Raw genomic sequence first — 17,841 nt, forward strand, 5'->3', positions numbered from 1 at the left:
CACAGTCAATTGTTCTTTATATTATTCTCTACCACATGATTCATGAATTGTATTCTTCTTCCTTTGTAATGTAATACTGTTCCATGTGAAGTGCTTTGGCTAAAAGTGCTATATAAAATTCAATAAATACAAATGCAAATACTTTATGCTGGACCTCCGGATGAAAGTCAGTGCAGCGCAGCCACACCTGACTGCGGAGAAAACCACCATTATTTATTTGCTTGTAGACCGACTCCGCCAAGTCCACTGCAATGTTGATGCTGTGGTTGGAGGCCTCCTCCCCCCTCTCGTAACCAGCAGCATAGCCACTTTGCGTTGTTGTTCCGGGAGATGTGCCTAGAGCAGGGCCAACCGGTACCACATCTCCCTGTCATACCTGGCCATAATGGCCAAGGAATTTGCCGCCTTCACTGTCGTAGCGCCCACCGTGAGGACTTTCTTCCTGGAAGCATCTTCTTTTCTGGCCTCACTGTCCGGGGGCGTAACACACTTGTGCTGGCTCCTCGCCTTCCGACTAGCTGCTGCCCAAACCACCGACTCCCTCATGGGCTGAGACGTGAGGCACTTGGGGGTCGATTCAGGCATCTTAAACTTCTTCTCTAGATATCCCTTTACGGCTGGTTCCGAAAAAGGATAGCGCATCGTGTGCAGGCCCTCCAGCCTCACATGGTCCAAAATGGGGGCCGAGGAGACTGCCTTCTGTGCTTCACCATGTGATCAAAGAGAAAACAGTCTTTTCGCTCCTCCTCAGGAGCAAGGCCCAATTCTTGGCACACCTTCGCCATCATAGCATGAAATGCCCCAATATCCTCCGGCGGGGACGGCTGAGCTGGACTACTTGGCGGTTCCAATTCCGGGTCTCTATCCCATTTATCGTCTCTCCTGGGCGACGAGGACACCGTTGACAGCGTGTCACGGGGCCTGCTCTCTGGATCCAAATTGACCAGCTCCCCTTCCACTGGATGACTTAGTGGAAGGCCCAACCCCACTGGCGACGGCAATGGCAGCCGCACCAGAGGGGAATTCCTGGGGAGACTCAGGTAAGGGGCCTCAACAGGCATATTATGCCCCAATGGAGCCACCGGGCTCGGAGCTGCTGTAAGTTGTGCATCCAATTGTCCCAACAGCGACTGGAGCCTACTTAACACCTGAGTGGACAGGAGAGAGTGAGGGTTCACCAACGGGTACAGGGATGCCCCAGCCCTACTCAACGTAGACAGACCTGCCTCCTGCAGACCCAGCGCCGATGGATGGAAACCTGGTTCATGCTCCTCCTCCAGACCGGAGGACACTGAATATGAAGCCGGATCCTGTTGAAGAATGTCCACCAGGAGCAACGGCCCGCAGCCGGCCCCCAGACTGCCACGAATCTCCCGTCGGCAACACACCACCATCCACCTCCAGCTGCGCAGTCAACAGCAATTGCGGGCCACTGACAGTCACGGACGTAGACGGAGCCGATGACACCCCCGATGAAGGGAGTGAGGATTGCACCACAATCGACGACCTTGTTGCCGGCACTAAGGCCTCCACTGCCCTTCCCTTCTACGGCGACGCAGGCCGCATGGTTGAAGTTCTGGAACAGTGTTTGGAGGAGTCTCGGCTGGAAGAGGACCTATGCCAGTCTTTAAACGAGTGCTTCGAAGAGGACCCTCGCCTTCTCCTTCTCCACCGATGCGTACTTCTGCGCCGACTTTTCTGGCCTGTCACTCCACCCCTTGGACTTGTCTGGTCTCGCCGACTTGGACAGCGAAGAGTTATTTGCACTGTTTGGACCGATGCAACCTGGATTCAGATGAACCACCTTTCCCAACCTCGGACGCTGGCACCTCCGTGCATTGCTTCTTGGAGGGGGGTTCCGTGGATACCGCCCTCCGCTGCGTAGACACATTCACCGCCGGAGTGGAAGACTTGCTTCCCCGGGACGAAACCCCTGAACCCGGGTAAGTGTCCTTGTTAAGCCAACAAATCAGCCGGTTGCAGTCTTCCAGCGTTTCCTGAGATAACCCATGACAGATCTCACAGGCGTCCGCCAAATGATTGGGGTAAAGACAATACAGACTATCTGCATGGCTGTCCCCCTCAAAGACCTTCTTTAGGCCGCAGGATGCACAAGGCCTAAACAGCGATTTATTCTGGGCCACAGATGACATTATGGCTGAAGTACAAAAAGCAAATGTAGAACACTAAGATTAGACACGAGGTGACTATTTATACCAGACGTCCTATTGGAGTAGCCTAAAGCACCCAAAACGGACGTCAACTCGAAACTAAGGTGTCAAAGTTTTCCATAGGAAAACGCTAGGTTTAAGTTACAGAGGTTTCCCAGCCTGACGATGGGAAATATTCAAAGCATGCGAATCCTTGAAAGATCCAATGCTGGAGAAGAACACATTATCCTGACCGTTATCCAATCGCACAGGGATACTACAAAAAGCCATTCCCAAAAAGTGTTGGTGCTCACTACAGCATTTTGTAAACGAAGCCTACATGAGCTGCATGGAAAGTGGAAAAAGGGTGGGAAAGAAATGTAAACAAATAAATATCTCGATTATCTTTATTAAGTTCTGCTCAAATTATCTTGTGCTCTGAAAAGAAACAGGAATTCACAGATAAACCTCAAGATGAGTCGTCATATGGATCACGACACACAAACACTGCATGACTTCCTATGTTCAGCTACATTAGCAGAAAATTGGGACTTGCCCGACGATACCTCTGTCAGAATACAGGCAAGTGTTTCTTCATTAAAATAGAAATGCTACAAGCCGACATTTGAGTCAGTGTTTGTTAATATTTCAACAGAGGTGTTATCTGTGGAAGTGATCAGCAGCAAAGAACAGGTAGAAGGGCCAAGATGGCCCTGTACGTGTTTTGACAATTGGTTCTGTGCAAGGATTTAAGTGATGTATCTGAAGCTACTGTGATATCCTTGCACATAACCGAGTGCCAAAACAGCACATACAAGACCATCAAAATCAGGAGAGAGCAAGGACCGTTAAAACCACAATATGCTTAGGGTATAGGACTAATCTTAACAAAAGAAACACTGCAACGAAAACACTGTACAGAAATATTTAGCACCTTTGCCCTTCCCCCCAAAGACTAGATACTATTTAGAGCTCGATTTCAAGTAAAACAATAGCTACATAGTATTTGCAAATCTGAAGGCAGCATTCTGTAAGAACATAATTTTAACGACTGAACATCTGCCTCCAATCAAATAATACTTCATATAGTTCTACGGAAGAAAATTGTCATACCAATTTGTAATGTCTTTGTGCGCCACCAGGTTTTGCAGGAATGCCTGCAACCCCAACTGTCTCTCCTCCAGAAAGTCATGTTGGTAGTTGTCCTTAAACCAACGCTTTGGTGGAAGTGCTAACCGAAAGCCAGGGAACATGTCCTTCAACTAGCAGAAAAACAGAACCAAAGTAAATAAACATGAATTTTTATTTTACTTTTTAACACATTTCGAGTACCACCTTGAGTTTACATAGCCAAATTCACTACATGAATAGTGATTCAGTGAGGATGTGGTTTAATAAATACACATGATCAACAGTGCTCATATATTTCAGATACATTTTGGCACTAAAGGTTTCTTAGTGTCGGAAAACAAATAATACTCTCAGTTGGGCTCTTATTTTAGTTATGTTTTTTATATAACGGACTTTGTTGAAATTCATAATCACTTTGCCTGCAAAAAGACCATAAAAGGAACAAGCTACTTACCTGCAACTGTTGTTCTCCAGCATGGGTCTGGCATGGATTTGCATGCTCATGATTCCCCGTTGTCAGGCTGGGAATCCTCAGTAAAAGAAAAACATTTTTTCACTTTCACTTACAAACTGTCTTTCTCCCTCAAACCAATCACTGAGCTCTGGGTCATAATGCCCTCAGCCAATGACTGCCCTCTCTCCAAGCCCCTCCTCTGGGAGCCATCTTCAGACTTGGTAGCACGTAAAGTGGCAGTATGACCAAGAAGGGCAGCAGAGAGGCAGGAGGGAGGGTTCGCATTTGAATCCATGCCAGACTCATGCTGGAGAACAGTAGTTCCAGGTAAGTAACTTGTTACTTCTCCAGAATGCGGTCTGGCATGGATTCACATGGTCATGAATCAAGAATACATAGCAGTACATAAATATACAACCACGGGAGGTGGCAAGGCTCAACAGAAGCAATTACTCTCAACTCCGGACCAGGGTCACCGTCAAGCGAACAGGTTGCGTAGCACTGCTTGGCGGACCCTGAACTCCTCTCTGGAATCCCTGTCGACCCAGTAGAACTTAGTGAAGGTGTGCGTAGATCTCCATATAGCCTCCCTGCAGACGGTCAGCAGGAGCATACCACACAGGAACGCAGTCGTCGCCGTGATCGCTCTGGTGGAATGGGCTCTCGGACAGCCAGGCAGCGGTCGGTTTGCCAACCGGTGACAGTATGTGATGCAGCCGGAGCGCCATCTGGAAATGGAAACCTTGGACAAAGCTTTCCCATGGTTCACAGGACCAAAGTTCACAAAAAGTTGAGACGTCTTGCGGAAACTCTTTGTGCGTGCCACATAAAACTTCAGAGCACACGCCACATCCAGCGAATTCAAAGTCCTCTCAGCCGGCGACGAAGGCATCGGAAAAAAACACAGGTAACACCAAAGGCTCATTGACATGCCATTCCGACGGAACCTTTGGCATGAAGCAGGAGTGCGTCCGGAGCACCACGCTTGTCTCGTGGAAAGTCATAAGGCTGCTTGCAGGACAGCGCCTGGATCTCACCTACCCTCCTGGCAGAGGTGATGGCCACGAGAAAAGCCGTTTTCCCCAAAAGGAACTTGAGAAGGGCTTGATGCATAGGCTTGAAGGCTCTCCCCATCCCCCATGAGCCTCGTCAGTACCACCTTTAGTTCCCCCGCCGGGGCGGGCGCCTTCACCAGCGGCAACGATCGGAACAGTCCTTTGAAAAACTCCTTGACTAGATGACTAGATGTTGGGACCAAAGGGAAGTCTGCCCCAGAGACCTAGTTTAATGGGAGATAGCTGCCAGATGCCCCTGATGGAAGCGGGCACCAGCCCCACCTTGGCCAAAGACAACAAGTACGGAAGAACCTGAGGGCATTGAACCTCAGGGGGTTGACCTTTTGCGTCCGGCACCAAGTTGCGAAGCGCTTCCACTTGTGCCCTTAGCACTTAAGAGTCAACAACGCTCTTGCCCTGGCAAGGAGCTCCGTGCAGTTCGTACCCTCCAAACTCTAAGGCTGCAGGAGTCAAGCCTTCAGGGTCAGCGATCCTGGGTCATGGTGCAGGATTGCACCTCCTTCCCTGGTGAGTATATCTGCGACCACTGGTAGCTTGACTTGAGGGGATGTTGACAGGCTGAGAAGCACCGGGTACCAAATCTGCCTCGGGCACACTGGGGCAACGAGGATCATCCTGCACCGCCACCGTTTGAGTTGACCGATGACTCGCAGAAGGAGCTGCAGCGGGGGGGGAAGACGCATACAGGACAGGACAAAAGGCCTCCCCATGCTCCCCAGCTGGTGGAACCTGCTCGCGAATCTCTGGCATTTGGAGTTCGTCACAAACAAGTCGATCTGGGGTCTGCCCCGTCCGAGGAAGAGGCCGTCCACTTGATCCTGTTGAATCGCCAACTCGTAGCAAGAGCGTAGTTCGCTGCTGAGGGAGTCGGCAATGGTGTTCTTGACTCCCGCCAGGTGAAAAGGAATGAGAAACATCGCCTGGGAGATGGCCCAGTACCACAAGTCCTGCATCTCCCTGGAGAGTGCTAGGGATCAGGTGACCCCCCTGCTTCCTGATGTAGAACATTGTGGTGTTATTGTCTGTGAAGACCCTCACCACATTGCCCTTGAGGGACGGGAGGAATGACTTGAGGGCCCAGAACACTGCCCGCAGCTCCAGGACATTGATGTGGCGGTCCCTCTCCTCCGGTAGCCACAGGCCTCTGGCGTGCAGATGTCTGTGTGGGCTCCCCAGCCCTCAAGGCATACGTCCGTGATGTCTGTCTCTTGATATGGGGGACTCTGGAAATCTGTGCCCCTGGCAATGTTGTAGCGCACGCCCCACCACCTTCCGCTCGACGGAACTCCTCGTCGAGCACAATCCTGCCTGCGAAGTTTCCAGATGCTTGGACCCACCGAGCATTCAGGAATTCCTTAAGGGGTAGCATCTGCAACCTGCAGAGTCTTATCAGGTAGATACACAAAGACATCATGCCAAGCAGCGACTTGATGGTCCGTACCATGGTGATCTTCAGTGCCCAGAATGGCTGCTATTTTCTCCTCTGAGGAGGCCGCTAGGCAGGAGACTGTGTTAAAGCTTGGCCCCCAGGAACAGCGAGCCATGCGATGGAGTCAAGCAGGACTTTGGATAGTTCACCGAGAACCCCATATCCATCAGCAGCTGGACGGTCCTGTCCGTGTGTTCAACACTGATCTCCCTTGACTTGGCCTGGATGAACCAGTCGTCAAGATATGGGTACAAGTGTATCCCTTGCAGACTTAGATGGGCTGCTACTAGTGCCAGGCACTTCGTAAACACCCTGGGTGCCGACGTCAGTCCGAAGGGGAGGGCCTTGAATTGGTTGTGCTGACCTTTTACAATGAAGCGCAGGAACCTCCAATGCTTCTCTTGAATGTGGACGTGGAAGTAAGTGTCCTCTAGATCCAGCAACGTCAGGGAATCCCCTTCCTCCAGTTGGCCGAGCGCATGCTGCAACGTGAACATCCTGAATTTTTGGGGTACTTATTTAGCCGCTGCAGGTCGAGAATGGGCCTCCAGCCCCCGGTCTTCTTTTTTACTAAGAAGTATCTGGAGTCGTCTTGGGACCAGCTCTGTCGCCCCCTTTCTTAACATGGCCCGTACTGTCCGCGGACACTTCTGTTGGAACTCTAGAGTGTGTTCGTGGGCGAGAGCATCCAGCACCCATCAGTCGGTGGTGATCTTTTCCCACTCACTGACGAAGCCGGGCAGCCGGCCTCCCACCGGGATGCATGGGTGGGAGCCCGACATCCTGGCCGGTTCAGTCCTGCTTCGGGGCCTCCATGCTGCCTTGTGAGCAAAGATGGCCACATCCGAACGGCTTGGAACGACCCGTGTAGGCATCTTGTATTTTTTGTATTCATAAAGAGTCTTAATCCAAAGTGCTGCACACAGTTAAAATTAAACGATACATCAATAATGATAATTATATTGGTCAAACAACAACAATGCTTAAAGCCAACAATCAGGGGCAACGGAGGGCTGATTTTTCAAACAGACCCGAAAAATAGAGTACACCGAGATGGACCAAAGGGAGAGCGTTCCAATAAAAGGAGGCGAGAAGCTGGAAAGACTGAAAGCGGGACTGAGCACAGGGAAGGGGGAGGAAAGTTCAGCCTGAAGAAGGGAGCAAGAAGGAGTATAACAAGACACAAGTGCAGCAAGATAGTCAGGAGCTAAACTATAGGGAGATTTAAAGACTAAGTAGAGGAAATGAAATTCAAGTTGGGAATGGAAGGATAGCCAGCCAAGTAAGACAAGTGATGCTGTAATAGAGTCACGATAGGAGAGTTAACAGAGTACCCGAACTGAAGAATGGTAGATAGATTTTAAAGGAGCATGACAAGATGATAGGAGACCAAACTGTGTAACAGAACAATAGAAAAGCAGCGAGAAAATAAGAGAAGAGATAAGAAGTTTAGTAGTATGGAAAGTAAGAGGAACGTACTTTATGAATATTATAGAGATGAAAACGACAGGAATGAGACGTGAGAGAAATGTGGTGAGTAAAAGAGATTGAGTCAAAGACCAAGATTACATGCGGTAGAAGAGATGGAGAGTGTAAATGGAGGAAATGAGATAGACGATGGTGGGGGAGACGAGAAAGAATGTTGGTAGGGAAGAATAAGACCTCAGTCTTCCCGGCATTTAGAGCGAGAAAGTGAGACGCCATTCAAGATTTGATGGTGGAGAGAAGTTGTAAGGGTATGGTTTATTTCCAGAGTAAAAGACTAAAAGGATAGAAAGAGTTGCATGTAGTCAGCGTAAAAGTGATGAGAGTCCAAAAGAAGAGATAACAGGAGCAAGTAGTGCAGTACATAATGAAATAAGGAAAGGACCCTAGACTGACCCTTGGGGAACACCATGGTCAGGAGGGAAAGGTGAGGAGGTTTTACCACCCTAGGAGACAGAAAAAGTGGGTCATGGAATGGGAGGGTTGGCGGTACGAGGATGATCCCCTGCCTAAACGCTTTCACGATCTTCCAGATTTGCCTCCTGATGCACGAAAGGAAGGCCAATGCTGCTGCAGCGAGCCTAGGGCCTGGGCCATCTGTCTAGGTCTTGATAGCTTGCAATGACTCATCGACCGCCTTCCCAAAGAAATTGTCTCCATCAAAAGGCATGTCCAGGACTCATCTGAACTTCCTGCTGAAAATGGGTGGCTTTCAACCAGCCACGACGACGGAGGCAGACACTGTTCCCCATCTGTCAGAACCCTTTGCACGCAATGTCTATGGCCACAGTGATGGCATGGCCCAACGCCACCTCCTCCTCCTGGAGAATTTCCAGCGCCTCAACTCTTTTCGTCGGGGAGAAATTCCAGCAGCGTGGCCATCTTGTACCACAGCTCCCTGTTGTACCTGGTCAGGATTGCTGGAGCATTCGCACCATTGACCGTCGTAATCACAGAGTAGATCACCTTTCTACCCGTGGCGTCCAACTTCTTCCGCTCGCTGTGCCAGGGAACAGAGGCCGAAGATGATGGATTCGAGGACTTCTGCGTTGCAGCTGCCGAGACCAACAAGTACGGGGAGGGCTGCAATCGCAGGCACTTGTGTGCAGACTCCGGCACAAGGTATTTCTTCTCTAGCCTTTCTCTTTTTGCACTAGGGCTGGGACGGGATTCCTCATGTGAAAGAACGAGGAAATATCGAGGCCGAGTACCACAAAGGAAATACACCAATCACGCGCTAAAAGACTCTCAGATCTTTTATTACTGTACAGTTTACAAAGCAACACAGATAGCTATCTGGCTCGCATCACCCCATAATGTGTACCAGCCCGACAGAGAGGTGAGAGAGTGCTGGACGTCTAAACTTTCTTACTATTATACAATTTTGGATAATATTGTCCAGCCTCTCTTCATGTTAATAATTTGTGGTTTAGAGTTCGTGCCTAGTTCACATACTTATTATACAATGTTATGCAAAGGATTACATAAGTTTGCATTTCCATGGAGGCACAATGGTGATGTATGTTCTCAGATCCTGCGGTAAACCCTGTGTAATATCTCCTTACAATTCTATTCGGCCTATGTATACGGCCGAGGTTTGCTCTACATTGTCCCAATGTGTATCCAAGGATGAGTCTTGTGAGCATAAACAACACTTAAACAACAGTTCATATGCAGCACAAGGTCTCAATGCCTAGTCTAGTCGGCTCTCGAGCAGCCTAAACATTAACAGAACTCAAAGGTCGGGAGGTTCGGTTGCAAGCTGAAAACATAGTCCATCATTTCAGAACGCAGAACACACGAGTAGAAATCAAAATGGCAGATGAATCTTAAAATGGCAGCAAAGTTAACCTAAAATCGGAACTTTGCAAAACGCTTTTCCATGTAGCGCGACTAGGCTTCGGCCAATATAAATATTAAGGAGGTACTATATGATTACCGTTTAACAAACCCTCCTTTTGGCCTGAGACAAGAGCTTTACTAAAAAATAGCCTCTTTACTCGTAACTCCACGTTTCAATACCCGTTCATCCTGAATCACATTCATCAGATATATCAATCGCCATTCAATTTTTGACAGTAATATACTTCATCACAAAAAAAATTAGTCATCTTCTCAGGTGTATGCATTTTTGGTCCTAATGGTCCTACAGTTTGCCCACAACATCCCCCTAACATCGAACATATGGCAGGAAGACATGTATGCAACAACAACAGAACAACAAAATGCCAAGGATTACCATTAAGACAGAAAAACTTCCATCCCCAAGACCGTAAGAAGTCCATTAACCAAGTACTAAGATCCCAGTTTCCCTCGGGAACATGTACTTCTGAGCTTAGGACGTGCAGATTTTGTATTGCCTTGAATATGGTCGGGGAGGAGTCAGGTACGAAAACACAACAAGCGGATCCCACCAGTTTGCATAATCCACCACGCTCGGCCAGGATGACGTCTAACGCCATCCGGTTCTGTAGAGCCACTAATCTAATAGCTTTCTGTTCTAGAGTCATGTAGTAGAGTACATCGGTGGTCCGGTTGATGGTTCTCTCCAATACCCTTACTAATCTCCTAATAGCCTCAGAATTCATGATCTGTCTCGAAAATGGTACGAAAGATTTTGCTACATCACCCATAACTTGTGAAGGAGTATCACCGTTCTCGTCCTGCCTTGGACGAGCCCTAGAAACCTCAGTGGTACTAGCTACATAAACCCCTGGTAGCAAGATACCTAAATAAGTACCCTGCCAATCCCTAGGTAGCCACGGATAAGCTTCATTACCGCAAATGAAATAAACAGGATCACCTAAGTACAAAGGCCTGTTCTCACTGGTCAAATTCGCAACATTGGTACAACCCCTGAAAGTACCCATTGACCAAGAACCATTCCTCTGTATGCAGAAGGGAACAGAGTTGGGGCTATGACTGATAGTATAAAAAGGTGGCGTGGCATCCCGGTTGCCTACGGGAGCCATCTTGAAAGAGATTAACGATTGGAAAGGTCTCAATAGTTTATCGTAAGGCCTAATAGAAGCAACATTAAGCTTGCTCCTATTCGCAGAAAGAACATCCCAGAGGCGTCAGGACTCGCCTTTCAAATTCATTCAAATTAGTCCAGTCAAAGTTCCCTGAGATACTATCATTCCAACAGCCAAAGAATAGTGCCCTTAGAGAGGCATAACATGCAGTAGTTAGAGGCAAAGGATGATTATACCAGCCCAACCCTTTTCCCCTGTGTTGCGGCAAATGCGAACAGATCCAGCAATTAGTTATTTTTAAGAACGCATGAGTCGCATTCATAATTAACAAAAGTGTGTTGTGATAGCTTTGTCTGTGTTGGGAGTCCCTAGGAGATAGTGTGTGCAGGTGCACAAAAGGTGTAGACATAGTGGAAACACTCTTAGTAGGCAAAAATGTCTCAAGTGGACGAACTCCTTCAATGTACCAAAACCCAAGAGCAATTACTACTGTAAAACCGGTTAACATAATTACTAGAAAACAATATGTCCTCAAGGACCATGTATTTGTCTGTCCAATGTCTTTGTTAGCCACACAATCGATTGGTTGCTCCATACGAGTAGAGATCACGACAGGAAACATTCCTCAAAGCTCTTTCCTCAAAAGTTCCTGGGAAAAACACTGTAGTCCATTTGCTTGTGATCTCCTGATCACACGATTCTTGATTGAAGGTAGTCTTTTCCGGTCCCCAGCCACTTACTTATGTTTCAGCACAAAGGTGGCAAGGGACGAGCTCAACAGTTGCTTCCTGTGCGCACAACTGTGCAGTGCAGCAAGTCTAGTGCCACGGACGCAGATCGTACCTCAAGACTCCAGGTACTGCGTGATCATGCAAACAGTGTGTCGTTGCTTCCTGATGGAAGAGATGAAAGAAATAGTGACAGAATCGTGCAAGGGTGCAGAAAGATCCGAAGAAGAGTTCAGAGACAAAGCAGCAGTCTCCCCCGGCCCCACGGGCTCAGGAAGTGTCTCCGAAACACCCTTAATGTTATTCACTACTGATTGACTGTCAGAAACAGAGCAGGTAATTTTCTCCTTATCTTCTCCATCGTGTGGCAAAGGGAAAGGAATCCTCTTGACATGCGTGGCATGTATCCCGTGTTGTTTCCCAGCTACTAGTACAGCAGTCTGTGTGGCCAACAGGACCTGAAATGGCACCCTCCAACGTGGTGTGAGACTGGATGTTCTCTCAAATGACTTTGTGAGCACCCAGTCGCCGGGTCGAATTCTTGTGACCTGGCCCCTCGTATTTAACTGCTTCTCGCACCTGTTGATAAATCAAATACAAGATTTTATTTAACTGGTCGCAGTATTCAGAAAAATTAAATGCTCTACATCCCACAAATATTTATGTTTGGGTACATTCCAAATGTTAGCTGGCCTCCCCATAATGATTTCGTAGGGGGAGAGTCCAGTTCTAGTCTGTGGAGTTGTCCGCATGGACAGTAGTGCTATAAGTAAGGCGTTCAGCCATTTCAAATTACTACTGGCACAGACCTTTGCAATCTTATTCTTTAAAATACCATTGTGGCCTTCTACAAGTCCAGCACTTTGAGCGTGTCTAGCCGAATGGAACAGTTTATCGATCTGTAATCCCGCGCATACTTGCAGAATAACAGCAGCGATAAAATGCAGACCATTATCCGACCAGTTGACCCTCGGCAAACCCAACCTAGGAAAATATTCCTTAAGCAGGGTTTTCGCCGTTGTCATTGCTGTGGCATCTTTCACAGGGAAGGCTTCAACCCACTTGCTAAAGGCACAAATGACTACCAAAACGTACGTTCCATCTTGAAGCCAAAATGAATCACCTTGAAAGGCACAGAGGGTGGACCAAAACTACCCCTCGTTGTCGATGTACACGTCCCCGCATTATGCTGTAAGCAAACCATACAATTCTGGACAAAACGCTCAGCAGTTTTTGATGTGTTCACATTTTCCCCAGACAGATTCTAACATTTTGCAGATCTTCCTAGCACATATAGGAGTGGGACCATGGGCCATTGTAATCATGGTGGTGATATATGCATTGGGTAACATTCACCTTCCTTTTGAATTATCTACCAAACACCCTTCCACATCCAATCCTGCCAAAAGCTCAGCCCATTGTTTAAGTTCTTCCTGAGTGGCATCTGCTTGAATACTCTTCATCGAGTCAATCCCTTCATCTATAATACAAGTATTTGTGGCTTCCTTTGTAGCATACATATCGGAGTTTAGATCAGAAGCAGTCTGTTTAGCTATCCTGTCAGCAAAAGTGTTCCCTTTTCCTACATCATCTACTACTTTCTGATACGCCGCACACTTCATAATTGCTAGTTGAGTGGGAAGCACAAGCGCTGAGAGTAGCTGAACTATCAAGGTGCCATGTTGGATTTTCGTTCTGTGTGAGGTCAAGAAACCTCGTTCTGCCCATAGTCTACTGAAGTTGTGAACCACCCCAAAGGCATACTGGCTGTCAGTAAATCTAGTCACTCTAAGGCCTTCGCAAAGTACACAAGCTCGAGTTAGTGCAGTAATCTCTGCGGCCTTTGTGGAGTTATGCAAAATCCTCTTGGTTTCCACAATCGTGCTTAATGTAGTGATAGCATCAGCAGAAGTGGATGTACCATCCGGAAGTTTAAAGCAGGAGCCATCACAAAACAGCTTCCCCTGTGGATCATTCAAAGGTGTATCTTTCAAATCAACCTTGCCTTTAGTTTCTTGTTCTGTAGTATAAAGGCAGTCGTGCGACACTTCGTCACTACAAGCAATATCTTGCGGAAGAGGTAACAGTTCAGCCGGATTCAGTACGCAACACCTTTTAATTTGGATATGCAGTGCAAACAAGATCAATTCATATCTTGTTAATCGTGCGGAAGTAAGGTGTTGTGTTTGCGTTCTATTTAACAGAACGTCTACAGAGTGAGGTACCAACAAGGTGAAAGTATGACCTAGGACCATACCCTTGCTCTGTTTTACACATGCAGCAGCAGCGACAGCTCTCAAACATCTCGGCAAAGCGCATGCAACAGGATCAAGGATGGAAGAAAAGTTACTGCAGGGTCTATTCCCCCCCCCCCCCATGTTCCTGCGTTAACACAGCCAAAGCACATCCATCACGTTCATGCACATATAACTGGAAGGCCTCATCATAATTTGGTGTGCCCAAAACTGCTGCTCAAGACTGCAATGTTTTCAGCACATCAAAACCTTTCTGGTGTTCCAAGTTCCAAGGTAATGGCAAAGAAATGCCCTTCTTCATCAATGCCAACATTGGTTTGATCACTAGTGAAAAATTAGGGATCCACTGTCTACAGTAAGAAGCCATTCCTATCAAGGCTCTGACTTCCTTCTGGGTATTTGGGACAGACATGCTAGAAATGCTCTTAATCTGTTCAGGTGTCAATCTTCTTCCCTCCTTTGACAGGAAATAGCCTAAATAGGCGACCTCCTGTCGACAATATTGAAACTTTTTCAATGAGGCCTTATGTCCATGTTTTGTTAGATAAATAAGCAATAACAGTGCCTTCCTTACAAGCACTTTCTGAATCTGCAGCTAGAAGAAGATCATCGGCATACTGCAGCAATGTACAAGTAGCAGGTAACTCAAGTGTATCGAGCTGCTCTTTCAAAGCCCTACTCTAAATGCTCGGACTCTCCGTGTACCCTTGTGGCGAACGGGTGAATGTAAACAAGCGTCCCCCTAAGGTGAACGCGAACAAATATCTACTAGCCTTGTGTATAAGAATGCTAAAGAAGGCATTCTTAAGATCCACAACACTGAAGTGAGTAGCAGAAGCTAGAATCATTGTTAGTATCGTCGTTACATGAGGCACAATTGGAAAAATACACCGGTAAAATCGGACTATTACACGGACTTCCAGTCATTTCTTCAATTACTCCACGATGTACAAAATCAGAAAATATACATTTCAAAGCTTTCCCACCATCAACTGAAATGCTATATTGTGGAATTCGTGGCAACTTAACTCCTGGTTTCAAAACGATTTTAACGGGCTCAATTTGCAAAACACCAACATTATTGTCGTCAATCACCCATAAACACGCCGGAGCTTCACTAAATTCTGGCGGCAAAGATCTAGTCAGAAACTGAGGCCGAAAATTGCTGAGGTGAAATCGTCAAACGCACTCCATCTGAAGAACAATGAATTACAGCATTTAATTCTTTCAACAGATTCAACCCCAACAAATTCTCTCCACAGTTTGTTGTTAGAAGGAACGGACAGTGATCCGTAAATGGACCCAGTGAAATCGGTACCGGCAAAGAAACCGGACCAACCACTGGCATACCAGAAAACCCTACAGAAACATTATTCTGCCCTGACAGTGGAATGTCTGGAACCTGTGAATGATCAATGGAAGACTTCTGTGCTCCTGTATCTATCAAAAATAGATGCTTCCTATTCCCCACCATCATCTCAATGTAGGGACCTTTCTGATTAATGGGAATAGGCGGTAGTTCCAGACCCTGCTTCGGGCTGTCCTAACAAAACAATATTATTGTCGAACAGAAGGATTATCAAAGATATTTCTGCCATCTACATTAGGTTGCTGATTATCTTGCGAAAAGGGCTGAGAATTTTGAGCAAACTGGCTTCTTCCAGGACCCCCTACCCCAGGGTGGCCTCTGGTTCGTCTACCCATGACACCATATGTGGTATTCGACCCTTGCTGGAGGATTGGACTTTGTGCTCACCAATGACCCTCTTGTCTGCAATAAGCACATTGGTTCGCATGTACAGGACCCAACGGCACATTACTTTGTGGAACGAACTGACCTCGAAACTGTGTACTACCCCCTCTAGGTCCTCTAACTATCTGTTGCAATAATACCTTAGTTTTTCAGATCACCCTTTTTCTTTTCAATCCTTTCTTTCTCATTGTTGACTCTGTTGTCATACTACTGAGCCATATGTAATACTTCGGACTGTGATTTAGCTTGCCAAGCACTCTCGGAAGTCACAATTTGTGACTGGATTTCAGGCAACAATCCATGCACAAATGTGTCCACGAATAATCTTTTTCCTGACTCAGTGCTTAAATCATGTCCGCTAAAATCTGAGAATACTTGCTCTAACCGATTAAAGAATTCGGTAGCACCTTCAGATTTACCTTGGGTACAGGCAGTGAGTTTGTGCCAGACGATCCTTCTCTCGGGAACTAAAGTCTTCAATTTCGCTACTATTCTATCTAGCAAAGTCAGTGTCACCTGTGGCGGTCTTTCACCAGCCGTCCTTTCTCTATCTAGCCTAACCAAGTTAACCCATGTATCACCTAACCCCGCTGCATCATCCACAGTCCTAATCGGTTTCCATAAATCAGCAGGTAGGATCACTGGAAACATCAAGTCTATATCAACCAAAGTAAAGACTGACGAATGCAAGACGGATTCTATTTCTTTGTAAATCCCTGTCGGAAGTTTCCTAATGTCTGGAATCGACTGTCTAATAGTATTCACTGCCTGCCTTGAGAACGGCACGTGAACAAACTGTGATAGATAATGAGCTTCAATATCATAGGCTGCCGCACCCGTTGCTGCATTAGCCGGAATTCCAACTTTAGGAACGAATTTCAGAGAAACCTCTCTTATAGGCAACTGAGAAGTAGGTAACTCCAAACGTTCACTAAGCAATAGAGCTAAATTGAGTGCTAAAGTGGTGGAAGCAGTATCAGACACAAACGCTCTCTTATAGATGCTCAATAATTCTGTGAATTATTAACAAATCTTTCTCTTTATACATTCCTCCTGCATGTATTCTACCATTACCTGTATCACTTTCCCCTGCATTTCTGGAGTATACTGACTATACGTATCATATACTTCTATGGGAGATACCGACATATCTGAACTCCATCTAAGTGCATCTCTCGTGCAAAAACACCTTTCTTCACTCATCAATTTACAAAGAAGAAGGAACCCTTTCTGTACGTAAAAAGCATCCAAACTATCACCATCTACTTCTTCATTCAGCAACCTTTCTAACTCCCTCCTAAACTCAAAAACCCGCTAGACATGCTCATGTACTTTCTCTTCAGAATCTCTTGAATAAGCTAAAATATTCAAATCCCTCAGCCCTTGTGGGACATCTGTGTCCATCCGTCTATTCCACATTACGGTCAAATGTATTCCCATCCCTTCAATAAAGGCATTCTGATCAAGAATACTTTCTAAATTAGAGTGTAGCTAAAACAGTAGATTGTTCACCTTTCTCTATACATTGTCTAGCCCATAGTCAAATCTCTCTTCCTCTCTTTGTAAACTGGATTTTGAGTTACAATTTTTGATTCAACACTAGCTCCTTTATCAACTACAAGCGAAGCAGAACCGCTTGAAAAGGAAAGCGTAGACACATCCTGTGCAGCAGGAAATGGAGATACTAACAGTTGGTAAAGGTGTAGGTACAGACGGAGGAACAACAGGAAATGGAGCAATAACTGGCGGGGGAGGAGCAACAGGAAAAGCAGGAATAACTACGGGAGGAGGAACGACAGCAGGAAGAGGTAAGCCAACAGGAATAGGTACATAAGGAGGTGGTGCAGTGGCACAAGGCCTACGTTCATTTAAGAGTTTATCGATTACTTCATCTGATGCATGAAAATCTTTAGACGGATATATTTTCTGTAAACTAAGGTGGAAAGCCCTATCCATATTTCTAACAGACTGACGGTTTTCACTGATCATACAATGATGCCTTTTCAGAGTTTGACATGTCGACTTGCATGCCTCTTTAATCCTCTTAAGTTGCTGCATAGCTTCCTTTTCCAATTTTGTATTACATCAAATGCTGCAGGTCTAGCTTTTTTCTTTACCAATATGGACTCTATTTGGGAAATCTCAAAGCTACCATTGATTGGCCAATGAAGTTCGGAAGCATGTTTAGTTTGTCTGTGCCAAATATCATTGAATACTATACTACCAATGCCGTACTTAAAGTACATAATTGTTACGCTCACCTGATATCCCCGGAGGCGTCTGGAAGGCTCTGAGATCTGGAACCCTGGATGCGTAGTTGCCCAGTGCTGAATAATGAATCTGCAATTACAGAAGAGAGGATTTGTGATAACTGTCTCTAATGGATGAATCTCCCACCTCCCTCT

At 46.5% G+C, this 17,841-nt stretch overlaps 1 protein-coding gene across 3 annotated transcripts in view; it reads right to left on the reverse strand.

Annotated features, from left to right (window-relative positions):
- SNX16 (sorting nexin 16) overlaps positions 1 to 17,841 on the reverse strand; it is a 711,763-nt gene that overhangs the window by 319,171 nt on the left and 374,751 nt on the right. For all 3 annotated transcript variants that reach the window (XM_069621280.1, XM_069621278.1, XM_069621279.1), the window contains exon 4: positions 3,264 to 3,412. In XM_069621280.1, coding sequence (XP_069477381.1) covers positions 3,264 to 3,412 — 149 coding nt within the window. The remainder of the gene's footprint in view (positions 1 to 3,263; positions 3,413 to 17,841) is intronic.

This window comes from Ambystoma mexicanum, chromosome 5q, assembly GCF_040938575.1.
Source record: "Ambystoma mexicanum isolate Mex_15411 chromosome 5q, UKY_AmexF1_1, whole genome shotgun sequence".
In the NCBI taxonomy this organism is placed as follows: Eukaryota; Metazoa; Chordata; class Amphibia; order Caudata; family Ambystomatidae; genus Ambystoma; species Ambystoma mexicanum.